The sequence below is a fragment of the Hippocampus comes genome, unplaced genomic scaffold (assembly GCF_001891065.2).
Source record: "Hippocampus comes isolate QL1 unplaced genomic scaffold, H_comes_QL1_v1.1 scaffold76, whole genome shotgun sequence".
Classification (NCBI taxonomy): domain Eukaryota; kingdom Metazoa; phylum Chordata; class Actinopteri; order Syngnathiformes; family Syngnathidae; genus Hippocampus; species Hippocampus comes.
The window spans coordinates 2,683,614-2,705,503 of record NW_017805277.1 but is presented as its reverse complement, the minus strand read 5'-3'; the positions used below and the strand labels follow the sequence as shown (position 1 = coordinate 2,705,503).

Genomic DNA, 21,890 nt, shown 5'->3' with positions numbered 1-21,890 from the left:
ATTTGTTGTGTTCAAGTAATCATTTTGTGGCGTCACTGCCCTCCGAGGGAAGACGCAACTCCAAATTGGCCCACGACTAAAATGAGTTTGACACCCCTGGTCTACATGATACTGTATTAAGTACTCTGCTTTCCACTATATCATTTCCACTTTCACCCCAATGTTATGCAGATTAAACTCAGTCTGTTTTTGTCGTCAAACTGCACTGTAAAAGAGCCAACGTGGTTACATTGGCTTGTTTACACAAACCCCACACCTAGCGTCACAAAACAAATAACACACGAAAATACATTCACCAAACAAAACCCTCACTAACCAACAAAGCTCTCACATACGAATAAAAACTCTCACATGAAGATACCTCTTATATCCACACACACACACACACGCACACGCACACGCGCACGCACGCACGCACACACTATAAAGCTCTCAAAACCTTCCTCACAGGCCAGAAAACTCACAACCATTTTTGGGGTGGTGGGGAGGAGGGCATCCCCCCCCCCAAAAAAAACAATCTTCAACCCCACCACCAAAAAACCCTCTTCACTCATGCCAAAAAATCAAGATCTCACTTTGACAAAAAAAGCTTCACACATGCATGGGAAAAGAGGTTTTTGTTTTAGTAAGAGATATAATTGAGTTTGTGTTTGTGTGTTCGTGCGCGTAAGCGCGCGCGTGCGTGCGCGTGAGTTGATTTTTTTTTTTTTTTACAAGTCAAATATCTCGGAGGCTTTACAGTTTTAAATTGAGATTTGCTTTCTAAATTTATTTTACGAGTAGGGAAAGTTCAGTCAGGTTCAAACCTTGTCTTTTCAAACAAGCAAAACTTGTGGGTTGGATTCAGCACCATAAATCTTGCTTCACAGTGAGCTTTTATTTTGAAAACGGTATTTTATTGATTTACCGCACATCATATCCTCTCTCTCTCTCCTTCGTCAGCTAAGTACTTCTTATGAGAGGTGAGTTGAGGCCACTGCAATCTGAGCAGAACTGTGCTGGGTTTTTTTTTTGTAAGATTTTGCAACGTTGCATGAGAGAGTGGTGCTGATTCAACTGTCGATGACCGAGACGTCACATAATTAACTTATAAACGTCGGTTCTTTGACATTGTTTTCCTTTTAAGCGTTTCGAACGGTGAATGTAATGCCCTTAGATGTTCTCGAATTCCCGTTTCCAATATGCCACAGCAAAACCACTACGACAAACTACTGTAGATTTCCGCTGCCACGTTGACAGTTTCCTTGAAAGTTACGCTTTTTTTTTTTGCTCCAGAAAAGGTTGAGCATATTATTCAAGCAAAGTACAACTGGGAGAAATCGATGTCGAAATATGCATTGTTTACTGCTTTCAACCCCAAAGTATCCTGATGTGTATCGCACAATACGTCCATGTTCACGCCATGATTTTAGTCACTTTTTTTTTTCTTGACGCCCAACCCACCCGTGTTTTTAAATCTGCTGAGTATACGGGCAATATTTATTTTTTTGCAGTAACTCATTGAACACATTATTTAGTTCATTAAATAAAAAATAAAGGGCAAGTTGAATAATTGATTGATTGATTGATTGATTGATTTTATACCTTTTGAGATGTTAAAAATCAATATGTGCACCCAGTTTTATTTTCTGTCTCTTTGTGTAGCTTGTTTTAAATTGTCACGTTAGCAGGCTTACAAGTGCGTGTTTGTGATTTCCACAGGAGTTGGGTAATAACCTGGATCTACACTAGCGTACTCATCCAGTTCAATAGACGAAAAACACATTACCAAATGTTTCTGTTGCTGTCTCTCTTCTTCTTATTAAGTTTATAATTTAAAGATTATATTTTAGCTGTTAAACCGAACTTCTAGATGGCACGGAAGGGAAATAAGTAGCAATGGTGAATTGTTAATTATGAATCAAATGTTAACGTTTGATCTCGTTGAAGGAGGGAAGAGCAGTGAAACTTGCTGAACACATCACATTGGAATCAAGCAACCAACAATGAAGGTCCTCCAAAAAGATGAGCACATGGTTGCTGAGAGTGTTCTGCTGAAACACTCGCCCAAGAGTTTTCTGGTAAACCTGCAAACATTTAAATTTTCTCATGAAACCTTTTAATCATTCATTCAAGAAACTCAATGTTTCGTGTGTGCATGCGTGCGTGTGTGTGCGCGCGCGCGTAAACCACTGCTGCTCCTTTACTGTCTTTATAGGTCTACGGATACTTAGATGCTTGTAAGAGAAACAAACAAAGTAACGTACAATTCATTGTTGATACGTGGCCCGATTTTAAGGTCATCATTTGTCGCCCTGACCCAGAAGTGAGTTTGTAAATCAATTTAGAATTTTGGGTGTTTTCTTTGGTCCACCTTAACCTTTTGTATTTCATAGAACAAACAAGCCTCAGACGGGACAAAAAAGGTCATGTTCTACTGCCTGGATGAGAAAATTTTGAGGGAAATGTTATTAGAAGAGGATACAGTTGACTGGAGCTCTTATTTTGTAATAGGTAATTTCACAAAATTTGTGGCGAACATACACTACCTCTTTGAAACTGGCATCCCACATTTATATTTAAAAAATAGTATTGAGTAGCCCGTCCACTGTTAAAAAACGGGAGAACTCAGAAGTTCAAGGCTTCAAATTTAGGTATAAATTTAAGTTAGGCAATTCAACAAAATATTGTTTAGCTCATGTGAAAAATTGGCTTTCCCACATTTTCAACAAAGAAATTACTTTTTGGAAATAATTGCCCCTTGTGTTTTGGAGCAAACAAATTACTTGTGCTAAATATTTATTATTTATTTCCATAAAGGTTAATAAGTTAGATTTTAAAATGGTTCCATCTTAGCTGTTTTATACACTATCAGTTACACATCTATTCTGTAGGGTGGTGTAGATATCAAGTCAAGTACAACTTTATTGTCAAATGCGCTGTATGTATATAAGTGCATGTAAAGTAGATTAGAATTAATCTCATCGTATTATGCCATGTTGATGGAATGAAAATTATTATATGCAATTTCATTGCAGCCTATGACAGTTCCCACGCCTCCATGCTCAAAGAGGTTTTCACGCAGAGACAAGTCAGCCACAAACATGTGGCTTGTGCACATCTTCTCTATTTGCCAGATAGTAGCCATCTCGTCACACCAGCATTCGACAGGTGAGCAGTTTTTAATGATTAAATGATTTTAAAGATTAGAAAATATGTAAATCTCAAAGATAATTTGTTCTCGCCCTTGATCTTAAATCATGAAAATATGACTAACCAATCCAGGGGGAAAACGCTACAAAAGGATGGTTGTATCACTGTGCATACCCTAAAACTAATACTTTGAATGCACCTTTTCATTTGTTATTTTACAACAGTACTGGGTCAAGTTTGTCAGCATGACATATCTTGATTTGACAAAATTTGACAATTTCTGCCTTGCAAAGAAGACCAAAATATGCACAAATGCAAGTCCATCTCTTGTGCACAGCCCTCTTCAGGTTAACCTAAAGATTTTTTTGGCTAGACTGAAAAGGAAAACAATATATACTTTTTTTCAAATACATGTAATGTTGAGGTGTCATGACTTGAACACTTGTTGCATTTGTTTGATCTGCCGCAGGAAATATTTTCGAGAAACCTTTAATGGTATGACTGGGCGGGACTAATACTCCATTTAAATCTGTGTAGAAAACTGTGAAAAGGAAATATAAAAGGAAATATTAGAAAAGGCTGTGAATTATTTTACTTTGAGCCATGCCTGTATGCATAATAATGTCAGAGTCAGTTTTTAATTAATTTACTATGGGGTTTTTTTTTGTTTGTTTTTTTTTTTTTACAGTGATATCAAATCAAGGATCTCATCTCTCGCTCTTTCCCATGCTCATCTGGTGAATCAAACCTGGAAGTTTGGAGGGGATGAATTTGCCTACAACAAAATTGTAAGACAGATCAGCGACTTCCCTTCATACTGTGTCACTGATCACCAGGGTCATCCTGTTTCATGGCTGCTTTTGCATGAAAACCTGGCGATGGGCATGTTGTATACTTTGCCTGAGCACAGACGAAAAGGTTACGCCACAGTCCTTGTCCACACCATGGCCCAAAGACTCCTCACTGAGGGCTACCCAGTGTTCTGCTATGTAGAGGAAGGCAACCTGCTCCCATTTAAGCTGTTTAAAAGCTTGGGCTTTATTGACGATCCCTCTTACAGAGCGATATGGGATGCATTGAACACCTGATTTTAAGAAGGTCAACGGCTTTGTGTTGTGGCGTGTGCTTAATCGACTGCTTGATTATTTGATTTCAAAAGGATTACGTTCTGTAAACAATTAACCTTATTCTATTGATCTGACCGCTTAAGTTGCAATTGACACTTTTACTGTTTAGCCAGAGACAATATAAAGGAAATCAAATAACGACTTCAGCTCTTGATATCAAGAAATTCTTGCCATTACATTTAGGCAAGGTTCGGTAATTGTTCTTCTTGAACACAGTTAAAATGCCTTAACTGTTTAATTTTTTTATATAAAATACTTACCCAGTCTCGTGAGCTCACTGAATGTGAACGATAATGGCAGCATACAAAGGCACAAAATTTCATCATGATTTGCGTTCATTGAAAAGACTAATTAAAATCAAGTCTACAAAAATAGTAACAGCCGAAATCAATTCATACATAAGGCGCACTGGTGATTTTTGAGAAAATTAAATGATGATGCCTTATAGTCCGAAAAATACAGAACTATAAATTACTCATAGGTGTGAACGTGAATATAAAGAGTTGTTTGTCCATATGCGTCTGCATCCTGCGCTTGACTGTCGACCAGTTCAGGGTGTGCCCCAACTCTTGCACAAAATCAGCTTGGATGGGTTCCAGCTCACCCACGACCCAAATGCGGACAAGCAACAACAGAAAGATAATTGTTTATTAGTGTAGAGAACACAGGTGGAATTAACTAAATGTGTCTTTGAAATGGAGGGTGAGGAGTTTGCCCAACTTTCTCACAGCTTGGAGGCATCTAGGAATATTGTGTTTGTTGAGCAGACTCTTTGTTGGATCTGAAAATAAAATCAACAACCATGAGTATAATATTGAGTAACAGTACTAATGTTTCTGAAGCCCATGACAGTCATCAGTTCCAAACCATTTCTGTGCCTTTTCACACCTCTTGAAAACGTTTTGCAACGCCTAAAGTAGTAACACTCAAATGAAAACAAAGACAAATTTGCTCGAAAATGTTGATGAAATGACAACTTGCGTTCACCTCTGTTCTCGAAACTCTTCCAAGCGAATCAGCCACTTTTCCCAATATTCCAACATTAGCTCATGGTTCAGTTGGTGAGCGTGGGCGGGTGAGCCATCCTTGTAAGCAACGACTATAAGCCCATTCTCCACCTGCAAAACCAAAGGGTGGGTGATGAGCATTGGTCTGATTACACACAATCACTTAATAGAGTACCTGGTATTTGTATCTGGCATCACTGTTCAAAGCTCCAGCGTAGGCCGCTACCTGAATGGGGTTGTCATATGTGTTGCTCAGGAACGGCTTAGGTTTTTCCGAGGTCTTCCAGTCAATAACACACAAAACACCTCTGAAAAATCAGACGGAAAACACAGATTGGTGCTGTACGAAGACGTATTCTTGCTTTGCCGCACAAACTAGTTCATAATGTCCTGTTATTAACTTTAAAATGTCATTTTGTTGGGCCCGTAGCAAACTGAGCACCACCAAGCAAGCTTTATATCAATTTCTCAGCAAACACAAGCACAATTTGGACTTTCCTGAAGAGCGGCATAGTGGTCAACTGGTGAGCACGTCCACCTCACAGTGCAGAGTTCGAAAGTCAGTGTTTTCTAGCAAAACAGTTTGCACATATTTGAGTCATTTATGTTGAGCATTGTACTTGCCTGTAGTGGGCCACACAATCCACGATGCCCAAATAATCGAGAGTGTCGTGCTGCACACTGCTCTCTATTGCTCTTGCTGCACTCACATCTTCCAGAACGTAAGCGATGCTCTTCATGTATCCCATCACATCAGATGATTGTGGTTCATGTTTTTCGTCTTGCCTTGTTGCGCCTGACATAAGAACTTCCTCCAGGGCTGAATGGAAAAGTTTCCCTTGCCTAAACAAGTCTGATGAAGATCAAATGCAATTAAATGAAGCATATTAAATAAATGCTGCAAAACCTACTTTGGGTGTATTCTTTGAAGCCTTCCTCCCCCAGTTCTGCAACCATCCTTCTCTTCCATCTCTCCAGATAGAAGAGCTGCTCTGCTGAAAGCGTCGCCTGAAGAATCCTGGTAACACTCGGTATGGACGACCGACCTTGGTCCCTGTTTAACACGATTCGGACTGGAGGTCCTGACTCAGGCTCCCGTGTTTCCTCGCAACGTAAAAAAGGATGAACGACTTTTGGAAGCCTCCTCTGTTGTCTTGACTGCGTATGAGCTTTGACAACTGGTCCAAACATGTGCTCATCCTCATCGTGAATGGTATCAGGCGTTTGAGAACTGGTCCTCGAAGAGATGACAGATTTTACAAGGGACGAGTAGCGCTCACTGTCTACTGAGTTGTACGGACTCGCCCCCCTACGGGAGGTAGAACGATGACACGCGACAACAAATCCAAAAGTTAGGGAGGTGTACTGAAGCATCCTTACAGAAATACTTCCGGTGAATGGCAAACGTTTTAATATGAACATTTTTTTCCGTACAACGTTATCATAAGACAACTTGTTTATTGCTTACTACGCATTCATGCTTTAAAAATGCTTTAAATACAGGCTTAATACTTGCGATGAACTACAACTTGGCCCAGCATGTTCCATGGTGCTATAACTTCCGCGTATCCTACGCAACATGGCCTTCGCTGGAGGCTGCACAAGTGGAATACCTGGGTATTGAAGTCCTGGGTTTGAGCAAAACTGCGCAATTCACAAAGTGAAAACTACATTACCCACAAAGCCCACCGAAATGTTGTAATGCGTCCTTACGCGCTGCTAGAACCGACGGTGTCTCGTTACAACTTTGAAGTCCTCTTCCACCACTTTGCGGCCACAAAACCACATAAACGTTAATGATAATGGGTGAAAAAAGAGGCTAATTCGCATCTGCACACACAGAAATGACTGTGAGATAGTTGAAACTGGGGTGAATATCTGGTCGATTTTGAAAGTACACAGTCGATAGTACCCCTAGTGCGGAGAAGAAAAAAATTGACAGCTCATCAAACCGCTAGCTCCTCACTTAAACACAGACATAGCGCTTCCTTTCTTCACTTCCTCCGACTCATCTGCTCTTCACCCGACTTCGGTCCAATTATGACAGCTACTTTAGACGACAGGGACAAGGAAAAGGTAAGACCAAACAAGCATAGGGCGTGCATTCTTCCAAACGTTATTGCGAAATCATGAGGAGCGCTAAAATAAGTTCGACGACCAACCAAGAGCGTTTAGCTAGGTTACTGTTGCCATCTTTTATTCGGTTCCATTTAACATTAGCCTCTGGCTACCAGCTATTTATTGACTTGTTGACAAAATGGACTTAACGTGACTGACGTTTAAGTGCATATTGTGCGGATACAAATGAAGGCGTCATTGTCATTTAGTGACGTACAACGGTCAAAGGCTATTTTTCTATTTTTTTCCTTTTACTTTTTTTAACCTATCAAAGACTCATCACCCAACCTCAAACCTTGGGTGAAAGATACCTCGAATTAAAATGTATTATTATCATAGTGGTGCCTCTACAATTTCTTATAAGGCAGACAATAATAATCTTAATGTTTACTGAGACATAGTCTGTGACGGCACGAGAAGAAAAAAGTGTTTCACATTGCACTGTTCTTTCTCCTTAGATGCGCTCTGTGTCTGTTGACTTAAATCATGATGCATCTCTACTTATCGACATTCCCGATGCACTCTGTGAAAGAGACAAAGTCAAGTTTACGGTCCACACAAAGGTAAAACTTAGTTTGAGGAAACTTTTGTAATAGTGAGCGAGTTTCCATGAATCACTGACCCAGTATTTCATTATTTCCTAGACTACACTTACTGCTTTCCAGAAGCCAGAAATCTCTGTTCCCCGGCAGCATGAAGATTTCATCTGGTTACATGACACTCTGGTGGAGACGGAGGACTATGCTGGCCTAATAGTAATACACCACTCCCTGCCTATATACAAATTTTGCTGGAATTAGATTCCTCTAAAATACTATCTTCCTACTCTTGTTTATTATTCCTAGATTCCTCCCGCACCCCCAAAGCCTGACTTTGAAAGCCCAAGAGAAAAGATGCACAAATTGGGAGAAGGTGAAGCCACTATGACCAAGGAAGAATACACTAAAATGAAGCAGGAACTGGAAGCGTGAGTGTCAAATGAATTAAATCTGGGTTAAACAACCAGTGGCCGGTGAAATGGGTTTGCTTTGCAACTTTGTTTTTGTTTCTTTATTTTCAGCGAGTACCTGGCTGTGTTCAAGAAAACAGTCCAAGTACATGAAGTTTTTCTGCAGAGACTCTCTTCTCATCCCATTCTAAGCAAAGACAGAAACTTTCAGATTTTCCTAGAGTATGACCAGGATGTGAGTTCTGCATATTGCTGACTTCCTTTCCTTAGTTTGTCCGTTGGAAAGAGGGGAAGTTTTTTCTTTTTTAAATCCGCGCAGTTGTGACACTTGGCTTCCATTCTGCTGTGATCAGCAGTTACAGTATCTTTGAAGTCATTTTCTGTTATTGCTGGGTTCACAGAATGACATACATAAATGACTGTAATATGTTAGTTTAGATGTTGTCATTTGTTTTGTTGTGTACATCAGTCCACTCTAAAGATTCAGTGCATTTACAGTTTGCATTTTTAAATTTTAGCTCAGTGTCAGAAGAAAAAATGCCAAGGAGATGTTTGGAGGATTCTTCAAGAACATGGTGAAGTCAGCTGATGAGGTCCTTATTTCAGGAATCAAGGTATTGCCTTTGTGTCATAGTCCTGAATCAATGGAAGCTTTGTCGTCAGAATCCCCTAACTACTTTTTGCCTCGCTGTTATTTCACCCACAGGAAGTTGATGACTTTTTTGAGCAGGAGAAGACATTCCTTCTAGACTATTACAGCAAGATTAAAGATTCCACTGCCAAAGCAGAGAAGATGACCCGCACGCACAAAAGTATTTGATGTGAACTTGAACAGGGCCTGCGCTGCATGCATGACTCACACTGTCACATTATTAGGGATCCACAGATAGCCACCTCTGTCCCAGAGGCTACATGGTTGATCCTGCCATCACAAAGCTATGTAATCTTAAAATGAAGACATGCAAGTCAAAGTACACGTGGACCTGTACAGTGAAACTACGAATGGCTGGTTAAATCAGTGTTTCATTTGATCGCCCTGCCGTCACTTGAATAACTGACAATTCTAGAGATAGACATAAAAAAAGTACCAGCTCGATATTTTTTCATAACAGTTAAGAGTAAGCCATGCTGCAATCATCTATCACTTCAGTTGTCCTACCCCAGTTTTAGTACTAAAATGTCTTGTGATACAGGCTACATTTAACTGAAGTGTATCGCAAAACTGCTGGAAAAACATGCATTTGGACTTAAAAAAAAATTCAATAATGGCCAGTGTTATTTTTGAGTGAAACATGCGATACAAGACGTAATGGAAATACTGTATCAAGTATCAGTAATTGTATTGTCAAGTACTCAAATCTAAGTACATGTACTCATACTTGGAATGGAAAACTGTATCTGTGCATCCCTACTAAGTCTTTTTTTTTTAAATAATGGTGTGGGTCTGGTATTTATTGTTTTTGCTTCTTTCTGTGGTTTCAGATATCGCTGATGATTACATTCAGATCTCAGCCACTCTGAATGGACTTTCTGCTGAAGATACAACAGCAAATAGGAAGCGAGTATTGCATTCATATTTTTCTAAATATCAGTCGCTCTGGACTATTAGTCGCACCAGTCCAACAATCTATCATGAAGAAGAAACTGGAAACGTGCTCCGGAGTCCAAAAAATACAGTAAATGATTTCATGCTGGAGTTGCTGCTGGTGTAATGGTGCACTCATCTGACTTGTGTGCAGGCTGCGTGGGAACGGTTCCCTCTTAGTTACGGTGTGGATGTGAGCGTGAATGGTTGTTTGACACTATATGTGCCCTTCGAATGACTGGTGACCAGTTCAGGGTGTAGTCTGCCTTCCGCCACAAATCAGCTGTGATATGCTCCAACACTCACCCGTGACTCTGTTCAGGATAAGCAGTGTTGAAAATGGATAGATGGATTTCATGTTGGTGCCTGTGTACAGATGTGAACTAAACATGTACGTTTCATGTTTATAGTGTTCATTTTATTTCCTTTCAGACACATGGAGAAGCTCTCAGATCTCTTTGAGAAGCTCAGAGTGAGTATCCATCAACAGAAGTGGATGTATTTGGGAATGTTTGTTCAATTTTAAATTATATTTTAATTTAATTAAGGTGTTTGTAATTCTTTTTTTCCATTGTTCCCCCACAGAAAGTGGAGGGAAGAGTAGCATCTGATCAGGAGCTCAAGCTCACAGAGTTGCTAAGATATTACATGCGAGATATCCAGGCAGCCAAGGTGAGTGAGTCCCACCAACTACAGGTTGAAGTGAGTAGACTAGAAAAAAATTGCAGCCAAGTAAAAGTCCTGTTAGTTTTGACTATATGACTTCATTGATATTATGCAGAATGGTCGTAATTATACAGTCGTGTCCCAGAACCTTTTTTCTTGGGAGAGGTATGGGGAGATTTGCTGTCTTCCGGGGATAACACCTGTCACCCGTTGCCAGCGAGGGTGGGTGTCAGTCACCAAATAGCCACCAGAGACGGGTCAAACTGCAGAGGTGTCTGTATTTATGGCACTCGTTCCCTATGCTCCTTAAGCATCAACACAAAATATTTGTCTTTGCTATCAATGTGCACAAAGACTTCCAAGTTTCTCTTTCAGGCAGCCCGCCCCTCCCTCACGCATGCGCACTCCACCCGCGAATGGCTGAGGAATATTCAGTATTAGGGCAGACTCTGTCACTTTTATTCGGCCACTGTGACTCGTTCGGTCAGATGTGATGAGACTGGGTAAATCTATTGGAGACTTGAAATTCATTAGTAAAAATGAATAAATAAATCGTGTCACATTAAAAGCCGCAGGGTTCAAAGTGTGGAAAAAATGTCCGTCTTTTGTCCAGAAAGTATGCTATTTGATTATGCCTTAAATGCGGCGTTACTGTAGGTTATCGAAGCACTATGGATTATTCTGACTCATGATAGTCATCTACACAGGAACAGAACAAACGATAAGCCCATGTAATGATTTTGGGGGGGCTAAAAGTTGAACAAGTAATGCATTAGAGATTCGAAATGTGTCATATTTTCTTCCCCCCGTTCATCCGTGGCTTTCACATCTTTTAGGACCTTCTCTACAGACGAGCTCGTGCATTAGTCGACTATGAGAACTCCAACAAGGCTTTGGATAAGGCTCGACTGAAAAGTAAAGACATCCCCCAGGCTGAGGAACACCAGCAGCAGTGTCTACAGAAATTTGACAAGCTCTCAGAGTCTGGGAAGAAAGGTTTGTTTGAGCGTCTTCGTGGAATCAATTTAAACAGTTAGATTTGCTGAAAGCCTGTTTGTATGAACAATTCACACAAAAATACAATTCGTTACATACATGTGTACACCTTGAACCTCTAAGTTAAATAAGGTAACTAAAATATTCTATATGACAAACAGCTAGCAACAACAATATTATTAGGCATCACAGTATATGAAATTAGTACTTCTAGGTTGACAGAACTCTGCATTATCTCTAAAGATCAGGATAATTCATGGAATCGTTTAGTCTTTGATTCGGTTGTTTAGGTGAGTTGAATCTTGTAGCCGGTAAATGTACACAGATTTTGCTGTATGATATATCTCAAAGGGCACATTGTGTTTCTTCCAGAGCTCACCAGTTTCAAGGGCAGGCGAGTTGTGGCATTTAGAAAGAATCTTGTAGAGATGGCCGAATTGGAGATTAAACATGCCAAGGTGAGTAATATGAGATGGTGAGAGTTCATCTTCCTTTGGAACTTTTGTCAGTTTTATTGCCTTCAAATGTTTGTAAGTAGTTGTGTCTCTTTGGCGTGACTTTCCACTGTTTAAGACCTGAAGTTGTACTATGAATTCAAGGAAAACTAACAAGTACAGTAATGTCCTTCAACCCCATAACGTAGCATTATAAAATGAGAAGACTACAGTGGAATTGCCTGTTGATGTTAATAAATGCAAAATAAAGCATCGTATGAAGCAATTCAAAGTAGTGCTGTGAGATACGGATTACATTTGGGAGGTATCTTGGTATTTATATATCCCAGTATCGTATTTTTCCTTAAAATTACATGAAATGAATGGCAGATTTTTGAATGGCTATTATGTTGTGGGGGGGGGGGGGGGGGGACCAGTTTTCTGACATGTTTTGGACCAAACCAGGAACTCAATAATAATTTGTTTTGTGATTGTTCTACCAATTTGATATAATTTTTTTGGATAAAGACAGGAAAATTCAAGTGTTTGTTTTAATCCACTTCATTCTAACTCCAACTAAATTCTTGACATATGAAGTGATTATTAAAATAATGGTTACCGGTATTTGCAGCCCAACATGCATGGGAAGATTTTTAATTGCCCAAAGTTGCATATGTGAATGTGAACGATAATGTGTGTAAATGTGTCCTGCAAATGGCTGGCAAACAGTCCAGGGTGCACCGCACCTCTTGCCCAAAATCAGGCTCCAGCTCACTCGCACCCCAAATGAGCAGCTTGTAACCTACTAGCAAAGGCAAGTGAAAGGTAGACGTATTAGTATTTCTTTTGTCACCAGGTTCAATGACCGCTGTCCCCCGTCTACGTTCTCCTTTTTATGTCACTTATGTCACTTTTTATAGGAGAGACATTGGTGTGGTTCAATTTGATTTCAAGACAAGAATACGTTTCTAGAGGATGCAGCATCTTTTCTCGTTGAATAATTTTGTGTCTATTGGCTATTTCACCCAGTGTCAAGAGTGTTTTTACATCCTACATAAAGGACTAACAGCCATTTTTCGCATCTTCCACAGAACAACGTGGCACTATTGCAGGGTTGCATTGAGCTGCTCAAGAACAACTGACACCATTACAAGTATTCTTGACCTCCTGCTGTCAATTGACCAGTCACAGCCAATCAAATCCTGATGTCCCTTACGTCTCGCACAGACAAGAATTCAAGCCACATCTTTGCTTCCACTCACCTATCTGGTGCCTCTTAACCAACACCTTTGTTAGCACAGCATTCTTATCTTTCCTCGGTCCACAGCGCATACTCCCCAAGATATATGGAAGTCTAACCCATAATTATTGAGTCTGTTGTTAAGGTCTATCTTTTTGTTTTGTCTTTCTTGTAACATTTCATTTTCGTAACTATGCACACAATAGAAACCACAATTTTTTTTTTTTTTTGTACTTTTCAGCGTTAGACTTCTTAAATTACCTCCCTAGCGAGTTGAGTTTGACAACCATTGCAGACTCTATATATGAGATTCTACTTTACAATACAAAAAGAAATATTGCCTATTCCCACTGATACTCTCTTGCCTTTTTTTTTTTTTTTTTTTTTGCGTAAATGTCTGGTTTAGAACATCATACCAGACCCACATGATTCTCAGCACCGAAAGCCAAAAAGCATCCTTTTTTTTCCCTTAATTACATTTGCATCGTACTGCAGTTATCAAAGATGCCCATACAGTTTGAGAACATTAGCATGAATTTATCCGTGCAAAGACAAATTACGTATGTGAGCAAACTTGAATTGTGGACTCACGGTTTACATTATAGTTTTGTTTGCACAAGCCACTCATACTACCTCTACTACAGGTATTATTCCATCACATGCTTCATACCGCCAACTGACTGTCCTTTCCAATCTAATTGATAGGTATCAAAACAATTAAGAAAATGACGCACGAAGATGACAAAAGTTTTGCAATCATCGCCAAGCACAGTGGTGTGATTAATGCATTATAGTTTTCTAAAAGAATGTATTTCTGATTCCAGCAGTGTGATTTCCTTTTTATTTTTCTGACTCAATATTAGCATTTTATACATTTGTAACAATACTGAATAAATCCTACTTTCCCAAGATTGGTCCGATGTCAAATTCTGTAAACAAATCAAATAACATTGAAATTAACTGCATTGCATTACCAGTCGTAACTTAGTTAAGATTTGCATTTATTCAACTACAGTAGTTTATCGCTTTGCATTTGGTGATGCACCTGCCATCTGAAATACTTTGTTGTAAGATGAACCATTAACTGAACCCTTAAATTATCTTTTCAAATGAGTGAAATATAAATCTATTGAATCCAACTGCTGCAGTCATCGTGACCTGGAGGTTTCTAGAGTTTCTGATTGGCTGAAACAGCAGATGTTGTGCCAATGGAATTTTGACAACTCAACATTGCAAACAGATAAGTTTGGCAACTACCATTAGAACAAACAAATAGATGGCTTCGGAGTATGGTCCAAAGACCAGGGCCTGTCTTGTGTTTTCTCCTGTTACCGGGTAATCATGTTGATATATTTGCAAGTTCAAAGAGGACGTATAGAAAATTAAGTTTTTAATTGCCTGTAAAAAATATTTTGGGGCTTCTATAGTGGCTGCTCAACCAAGTGTGAAATCACATGACAAAAGTAATCCTTGAATATACAGCCTATTTCTGAAAATGTCTGTGAGCAAGCATCTCTTCTGCCTTTGATTGACAGCTAGACTGGACAGCGAGTCACTTTCACATAATGGCCGGACTTCACGGAAACGCAATTATGTCAAAGATAAAAAGGTTAGCAGATCTGCACACTAATTAACAAGTGCAATCCAACTAACTGCTCCCCCCACGAGTAAATAAAAATTTGAGTGCTGTGCAGTTGGCACTCACATGCAGCTGCACTCGCATGCTGACACACCCCACAGTAGTGGGAGGCTCATTGGTCAAACCACTCCAGGAAGGCAGTGTTCAGCAAGCCTCTAAAACGAGTGGGTCACAGATGCGGTATTACAATAGCTGTGGGGGATGCATATGTCGCTTTAAAATTCCTGTCTTGTCTTGCGTTTCAACAACCTTTAAATATATTTTAATCAAACCACAGACTTGAAAGTATCGAGATAAGTTGTGGAGACATTGACAGCAAAATGGGTGTGAAATCAACTGCAAAAATGTTTTTGGTATAAAAATTTGTTGGTAGAGGTTGAAACATACTGTCTTAGTATTCCTAAAAACACCTGCTTCTTATCCAACAGCCCTCCAGATAAATGCTTCCAAGAGCTTCGAATGCAGTAAGGTCATATGGAAATTGGATACGAAATAGCTGACAACAGAATTGCCTTATTTTCCAAACAAGACGGCTCTTTTAGGTGGACTTCAGTTGAAATTTGAGTATGGAAGCAGATATTTTCCAAACCCATGAGCTGAACAACGTGCAATAATTGTCCCTGACGTGCCAAATACCAGTATGTGTGCCTGAAATAATACATTTGTGTCAAAAATCAATACTTGACCTTTCCCAAGGTCAGTGTGCCCTGCCCAGCCTGTCATTTGCCCTCCAACACATGACAAAACCACTTTTTGAATGATTGTCATGTTAACAAGGCAAACGTTTACTCTCATTGCGTAATATTTATATTTCTACATTATGACATTCAATAGCAGATTGATTAAAGGCCAACCTGCATGAGAAACGAAACATGACTAGCGCAATCTTAAAACAAAATTCAAAACTCAAGTATTTGAAGGACGCAGGTTGTGAATTTACACTGAACAAAATACAATGTCAACACTTTTGTTTATGCTACTATTTGGCATGTACGGCGCTCACAAATCGAAGACTTTTTCAAAGTACAGAAAACCCCAATTTCTCTCAAACATTGTTGAGAAATTTGTCTTAATCCATGTCAGTGAGCATTTCTCCTTCGCTGAGGTAATCTCACAGGCGCGGCCTATCACAATGCTGATATTGACAGCATTGTTGCACAAGAGTGCCTCAGGATATCCACACAAAAAGGCCTCTCTAAAATGTGCAGTTCTAATCTACTGGGGCATCTAGAAAGGTCAGAAAACCGGTCAGTATCCGGTGTGACCACCATTTGCCTCACCACTGCAACACATTCCCTTTGCCAAGAGATGACCAGGTTGTTGATTTGGTGAATCTGTGGAATGGTGCTCCACTGCTATTCAATGGCTGTGTGAAGATGCTGAATACTTGCAGGAACTGAAACATGCTGTCCAATACGCCAATCCCTAATATGCTCATGAGGTGACATTTCCGGTCAATATGCTGCCATGGAAGAAAGTGGATGTTTTTGATTTCAAGGAATTGTGTACAGAACCTCGCAAGACAGAGGTGTGCATTACTGTGCTGCAACATAACGGTTGTGGATGAATCTCATCACAGTATCTCTGTGCATTTAAAATGTCATCAATAAAATACACCTGTGTGCCCACACCATCTTTTGTCAAATGTTGCAGCAGCTGTCCAGGTGGTTTGATCACAGCACACAGCCTTCGAGGTGAAGTTGCTGGGATGGTGTAATTACAAGTGGTCTACGGTTGTGTGGCTGGTTAGATGTATAGGCAAATTCCATGAAATGCCTTTAGCAGTGAAATAAACCTTCAATTTCCAGGCAACAGTCCTGACATTGCTGCAGTCAGCATGCAAGTGCATGTTGACTAAAAACCTGCGACATATGTGGCATTGTGCTGTGTGGCAAAATAGCACAATTTTGTGTGGCCTTTTTTTTTGTGGGCAGCCTAAGGCACACCTGTGCAATGCTCCTGCTGGGGTGGATGCATTATCTCATCAACGAAATGCTCTTCAACACAAGATTAGTGAACAATATTAAGAGAAATGCTTTAGTGTATGTATAAACAGTGTTTGAGTTTTGTGTACACTTCATGAAAGTGGGAGCAAAAACAATTGATTTTGCACTTATAATGACATAATTGATTATTTATATTTGTCGACAGTAGCAAAGCAGGGATCTCCTACGGGTACATTTGAAGCTACCAAATCAGATCTCCAAAGGGTTTAAATGACATGTGCTGATGTATCATTAATTCTCTGGATTATGCCTCTTTAATGACAGATTTACACAAAGACGACATTGTATTCTGTGTTTGAGCGGAGATCTTCTGCGTAATTATTTCTAAAAAAAGTTACTAGTCATAGAAGTAGCTTTCCCAGTGTAAATGATAAAATGTATTGCTTTAAATTACAGGACACGATACTTTAATTAAAAAAAAGTATGGGTACAAATATTTAGATTACCCAAACATTTAATTTGTGCAAATACTAAAAATAATATTTTAAACAACTGCCCTTTGTTTGAAAGAGAAAAAAACTCCACTGAACTGTGAGTTTATTCATATGGCAAGTCATCTAAAAACTACAACTCCCAGCTTTCCCATTTCCTGTATGAAGGCATTCTAGCCAATCACAGTTTTCCTGGATTAACGCAAGCTATCTGGGGCATGGGGCCAGCACGTCTAGCCAGCTAGAAGTGCCACGACTTCACAGTAGTCCAGCGATTGCCCGGCGGAGTTAGGAGGAAGATATCAGGCAAAAAGCAATTTAGCTAGACCGCTGCAAATACAGAGGAACTGCACACTGCAATTGTTAGGTCCCCGATTGAAAACTCACGGCAATCCCTCAATTTTTCTTTCAGCCAAGCAGACACATTCTCATCAATAGCGAGGTAAGTAGTGTGGGAATAGGATTTTTCAGATTCATAAAGCCAGCGAGAGAACTAGCTTGGCAAGCTACCTCCTGCTAAGACAAAATCTGCCTACTTGTGTACATAAACTTTATTGAAGTTATTGCGCCTAATTTGCGTTTCGTTTGCCCATGTTAAAATAACGTTTTGGCTGCAGTTCTCTTGACACGTCATTCTAAAAAGTTCACGTCGCAAGCCAAGTTCATTGATTCCCACTGTTAGCTAAGATGCTACAGTGAAAATTAACGATTAAATGTATACAACGCCTGAATATTTTCCCAATTGCACATCACATTTGCTTGTATGCCCGTTTGACAGCTGGAGTTTGTTTTTAATGTCTCCTAGTATTGTAGTACAGTATTAGCCGAGGCAGTACAGTCGTTTATGAATTCGCCTACATCAAATGAATATGCTGAAGTTTGGTGAAAGTTGTAAATGGGTGAGATGCTTTTAAAAATACAATAAAAGTATCATTTGGTAGCAATACGTCAACAACTGTGTGTATGTGCGTGCGTGCGCGCGTGCATGTGCGCGCGCACATCCACGAGCCTGTGTGAAATTGTCGGCTGCTGTGCTATGTACACGTATTGACTTTACTCGACACGCGTAGACGCTGTTACCTGTGAGTTGTAAAGTTAACTCTTTTGCATTGAGCCTATTTTTCGCTTCATACAGCAAATTAACTATCAGAATGCGCGTTATGTCTAATCTTTCTGTTGTGTAATCGTTAAATCCAAGAGTGAATGTACTTAATCTATATAATGCATTTCTGTGGGATTTTGACATTGGGGTCTCGCTTCAAATTAGTGTAAATCTGCAGCAAAAGGCGACTCTTAAAGGTACTGTCATCAGAAGAGTGTGAGCACAGATGTCCTGATGTGTGACGTGACATTCTGAGAGCTTGTATAAACTCTTCCTTCTTTGCCAGTTTTTAAACCCTGACACGAAAAGAGCCTTTGGACTCCGTGAGCCCATAGTATAGTCTTGATTTTATTGAAATCTTACAAATACAAAACGGATCCATGTGTTACAAAAATGTAAGTCCATATTTGTAATAGAATTTAAGACATAATTTTCAGTTTAATGCAGTTCTTCTGAACTAGTGGGGCGGCCCCCTTTGGGAGGTGGGGGGGGGCATGATGCGATGCCAGTGGGGGCTTGTGTGATCCCACAGAACATGCTAGCCATACTAGAATAATACGTAATAGCATATCCACTGCAGAAGGTGGCAGTGGCACTCTCATGTATTTATTTATTTTTAGTTTCAGGAAATTGATACACTTTTTTTTCTGTGACAGACTAAAAATCTTGTTGGTGCAGTTATTGCTTGTTTTAAGTTGGTCTGTATTTTCTTTTTTGTTTCCTTTAATGTTAATAATGGTACATCGTTTTGCAGGTGTGTACTTATAACAATTCTAAAGAAAATTATACTATTCAGAGTTGTGAGGCGCGGTGTAACAGAAAATAATTGAGAAGCACTGGTTTAATGTCACAAACTTGGAACTATTACAATATGAAGTACGAGTATTTCAAGTTTAACACATTTCATATCCAGTGTGACATAAATATTAATTATTAAGAAAAGGCCGAAATCCAATTTTGTTTGAACACTTATTTGTTGAGTTGGATTTTATCTGCTTGCTGATTTTTGTTGCCTCAAGGCTAGAGTTCGAGAAAATGCAGAACAGGGACATCTTGAGGCCATTGCAGGTATGAAGGGATACATGGGAAAATTATTCTGTCAGAAAGCGCAGGCAACTTTTTAAACACCCCAATCATTCTGCCTTTTTTTTTTCAGAAAATATGTTGATTTTGTTGTTTGAGTTTTTGCTTCCTTGTTTCAAACAGCCCATTTTACCAAATTTTAAAGGATACAAGACAAAAAAATAATTACAGTGGAACCAAAAGTCAAGCACAATACAGTTTTTACTCAGGAAGTAGTGGAAATAAAAAGAATTTGCTCCAGGGTTAAACTGTCACTGTTGTCATACCATTATTAATTGTAAAGTTAATTGTAAGTAACATTTCAACACCCCTTGCGCATGTAGTAATAATAACGCGAAACATCCATCCATCCATTTTCTCTTCTATTTGTACTCAATAGGATTGTGGGTGAGGTGGAGCGTATGCAAGCTGGCTTTGTTGCCTTAGGCACTATATAGCCTCGACTGGTCTACAGACAACCATGTCGGGAAAGACGACCACTGATGCTCACATTAACACCTATGGACAATTCAGAATCTTTATTGAACTACACATGCATGTTTGACCTGCCTGGAGGAGTACCAAGAGGAAATCGGCGGTCGTGGTCAACTTTGGCAAGCTCTAGCAGCTGATGTTAGCAGTTCTGACTCAGGCCTAGAGTTAACTGTCCCAACAGCCTCAGTCTTCATTCACTACACTTACTCATCCACACGGTGACTGAAGTTTTTCGGGGAGCAACTTGACAGGACGATCCCCGGTATACAACTTTTTTTTTTTCTCCAAAGATGGCAATGTAGCCTGAATTCATAACCAAAGCAATTCTTGGTCATAAATGTAAAACAATAAAATGGACAACACAGTAAGTACAACGGTACCTGAGTGCGCTTCCTTGTGCCACTTAATGATAAATTCGTATGCATACCCTTGAAATCTCTTATGCTTGTACCAAACCAGAAGCCCCCTGTATTAAAATTTTATTACACAAATCCACGTTGAAATATCTATCTCTCTTTTTAGGTGAATTAACATTGAACAATGGATATCTATGACCCGCAGACCCTTGGTATAATGGTTTTTGGTGGATTCATGGTGATCTCTGCAGTTGGGATTGCTCTTGTTTCTTCCTTCTCTATGAAGGAGACCTCTTATGAAGAGGCACTTGCAAAACAGCGGAGTGAATCAGGTAAGATACAATCAGGTCGCACAGATAAAAAGAAAAAGGACAAAACATCTGACAAGAAGAACCGTGGAAAAAAGAAGGATGAAAAGCCCAATGGGGTCATCCCAGAAGCTGAAAAAAAACCAGATGAGACACATGACGCTGATCAAGTCCATAAACCTCTTGCTGCACCAATTGTGGCTACTGCTCCTGCCTCTCAATCTATCTCTGAGGCAAAGCGAAATGCAACCTCCGTACCAGCACAGCCACAGTCCAAAGCTGTCAAACCAAGCCAAATTCCTGCTGAGTCCTCACCTGTTCCTTCACCTAAAGACAAAAAGAAGAAGAAATCGGCCAAGATTGAAACAACCTCGACTCAGCCTCCACTTGCAGTTGCCCCTGCACTGGGCAAACCCTCACCAGTTTCTGCTCCAGTCCAGGCCAAGGAATCTGCCAAAGCCAAATCAGCGGGTGCCTCTGCCCCAACCAAATTAAATCCCTCAACTTCTGTACCTGCCAAGGCATCCTCTGCTTCAACGTCAAGCAAATCTACTTCCAAGTCTGCTACACCCTCGACGAAATCTCCTCCGGCCTCTGATTACCCTGCCCCTACCTCAACCAAGTCCACACCAACCTCACCAAAGTCCGCCAAGGACAAGTCCGCCCCGGCCACGGACAAGTCCGCCAAGGACAAGTCTGCCCCAGCCACGGACAAGTCCACCAAGGACAAGTCCACCAAGGACAAGTCCGCCCCGCCCAAGGACAAGTCGGCACCGGCCACGGACAAGTCTGCCAAGGATAAGTCGGCCCCGGCCACGGACAAGTCCGCCAAGGACAAGTCGGCCACGGATAAGTCTGCCAAGGACAAGTCTGCCCCGGCCATGGACAAGTCCGCCAAGGGCAAGTCTGCCGCGGCTACAGACAAGTCCTCCAAGGACAAGTCCGCCCCGGCCACGGACAAGTCCGCCAAGGACAAGTCCGCCCCAGCCACAGACAAGTCCGCTAAGGACAAGTCCGCCACAGACAAGTCAGCCAAGGACAAGTCCGCCCAGGCCACGGACAAGTCCGCCCAGGCCAAGGACAAGTCCGCCAAGGACAAGTCCACCCCGGCCACGGATAAGTCCACAAAGGACAAGACCGTCAAGGACAAGACCGCCCCAGCCAAGGACAAGACCGCCACGGACAAGACCGCCACGGACAAGACCGCCACGGACAAGTCCGCCAAGGACAAGAACAC

The 21,890-nt window shown here is 40.5% G+C and overlaps 4 protein-coding genes across 20 annotated transcripts in view; 3 read left to right on the top strand and 1 right to left on the bottom strand.

Annotated features, from left to right (window-relative positions):
• Nucleotides 1–905: 905 nt before the first annotated feature.
• LOC109516176 (glycine N-acyltransferase-like protein 3) lies at nt 906–5,071 on the top strand. Its single transcript, XM_019870476.1, has 6 exons — nt 906–962; nt 1,930–2,060; nt 2,198–2,305; nt 2,376–2,493; nt 3,018–3,150; nt 3,821–5,071. The coding sequence occupies exons 2-6, from the start codon at nt 1,986–1,988 to the stop codon at nt 4,218–4,220; spliced, it is 834 nt and encodes a 277-aa protein (XP_019726035.1). The 5' UTR covers nt 906–962; nt 1,930–1,985; the 3' UTR covers nt 4,221–5,071.
• Nucleotides 4,893–7,203, bottom strand: mgme1 (mitochondrial genome maintenance exonuclease 1). Of its 9 annotated transcripts, none has more exons than XM_019870474.1 (7): nt 7,179–7,203; nt 6,398–6,497; nt 6,178–6,320; nt 5,891–6,119; nt 5,442–5,574; nt 5,247–5,377; nt 4,893–5,040 (listed from the first exon to the last, which is right to left on the bottom strand). In XM_019870474.1, exons 2-7 carry the CDS (start codon nt 6,469–6,471, stop codon nt 5,001–5,003), a joined length of 750 nt encoding a protein of 249 aa, XP_019726033.1. In that variant the 5' UTR covers nt 6,472–6,497; nt 7,179–7,203; the 3' UTR covers nt 4,893–5,000. The 9 variants fall into 9 exon arrangements, with proteins under 9 accessions (XP_019726033.1, XP_019726030.1, XP_019726031.1 ...); XM_019870471.1 differs by lacking the exon at nt 7,179–7,203 and adding an exon at nt 6,880–6,972 and having other exon boundaries at nt 6,398–6,503; XM_019870472.1 differs by lacking the exon at nt 7,179–7,203 and adding an exon at nt 6,880–6,971.
• A 30-nt stretch (nt 7,204–7,233) lies between these two features.
• Nucleotides 7,234–14,165, top strand: snx5 (sorting nexin 5). The gene is made up of 13 exons (XM_019870464.1): nt 7,234–7,342; nt 7,843–7,947; nt 8,029–8,139; nt 8,230–8,351; nt 8,445–8,568; nt 8,852–8,947; nt 9,040–9,145; nt 9,816–9,891; nt 10,351–10,390; nt 10,504–10,590; nt 11,421–11,580; nt 11,953–12,038; nt 13,106–14,165. The coding sequence occupies exons 1-13, from the start codon at nt 7,307–7,309 to the stop codon at nt 13,154–13,156; spliced, it is 1,200 nt and encodes a 399-aa protein (XP_019726023.1). The 5' UTR covers nt 7,234–7,306; the 3' UTR covers nt 13,157–14,165.
• A 3,380-nt stretch (nt 14,166–17,545) lies between these two features.
• rrbp1a (ribosome binding protein 1a) overlaps nt 17,546–21,890 on the top strand; it is a 17,336-nt gene continuing 12,991 nt past the window's right edge. For 2 of the 9 annotated variants that reach the window (XM_019870432.1, XM_019870431.1), the window contains exons 1-2: nt 17,546–17,772; nt 20,512–21,882. In XM_019870432.1, coding sequence (XP_019725991.1) covers nt 20,530–21,882 — 1,353 coding nt within the window. In that variant the 5' untranslated portion in view covers nt 17,546–17,772; nt 20,512–20,529. The remainder of the gene's footprint in view (nt 17,773–20,511; nt 21,883–21,890) is intronic. The other 7 variants (XM_019870435.1, XM_019870439.1, XM_019870437.1 and 4 more) reach the window with 7 other exon arrangements.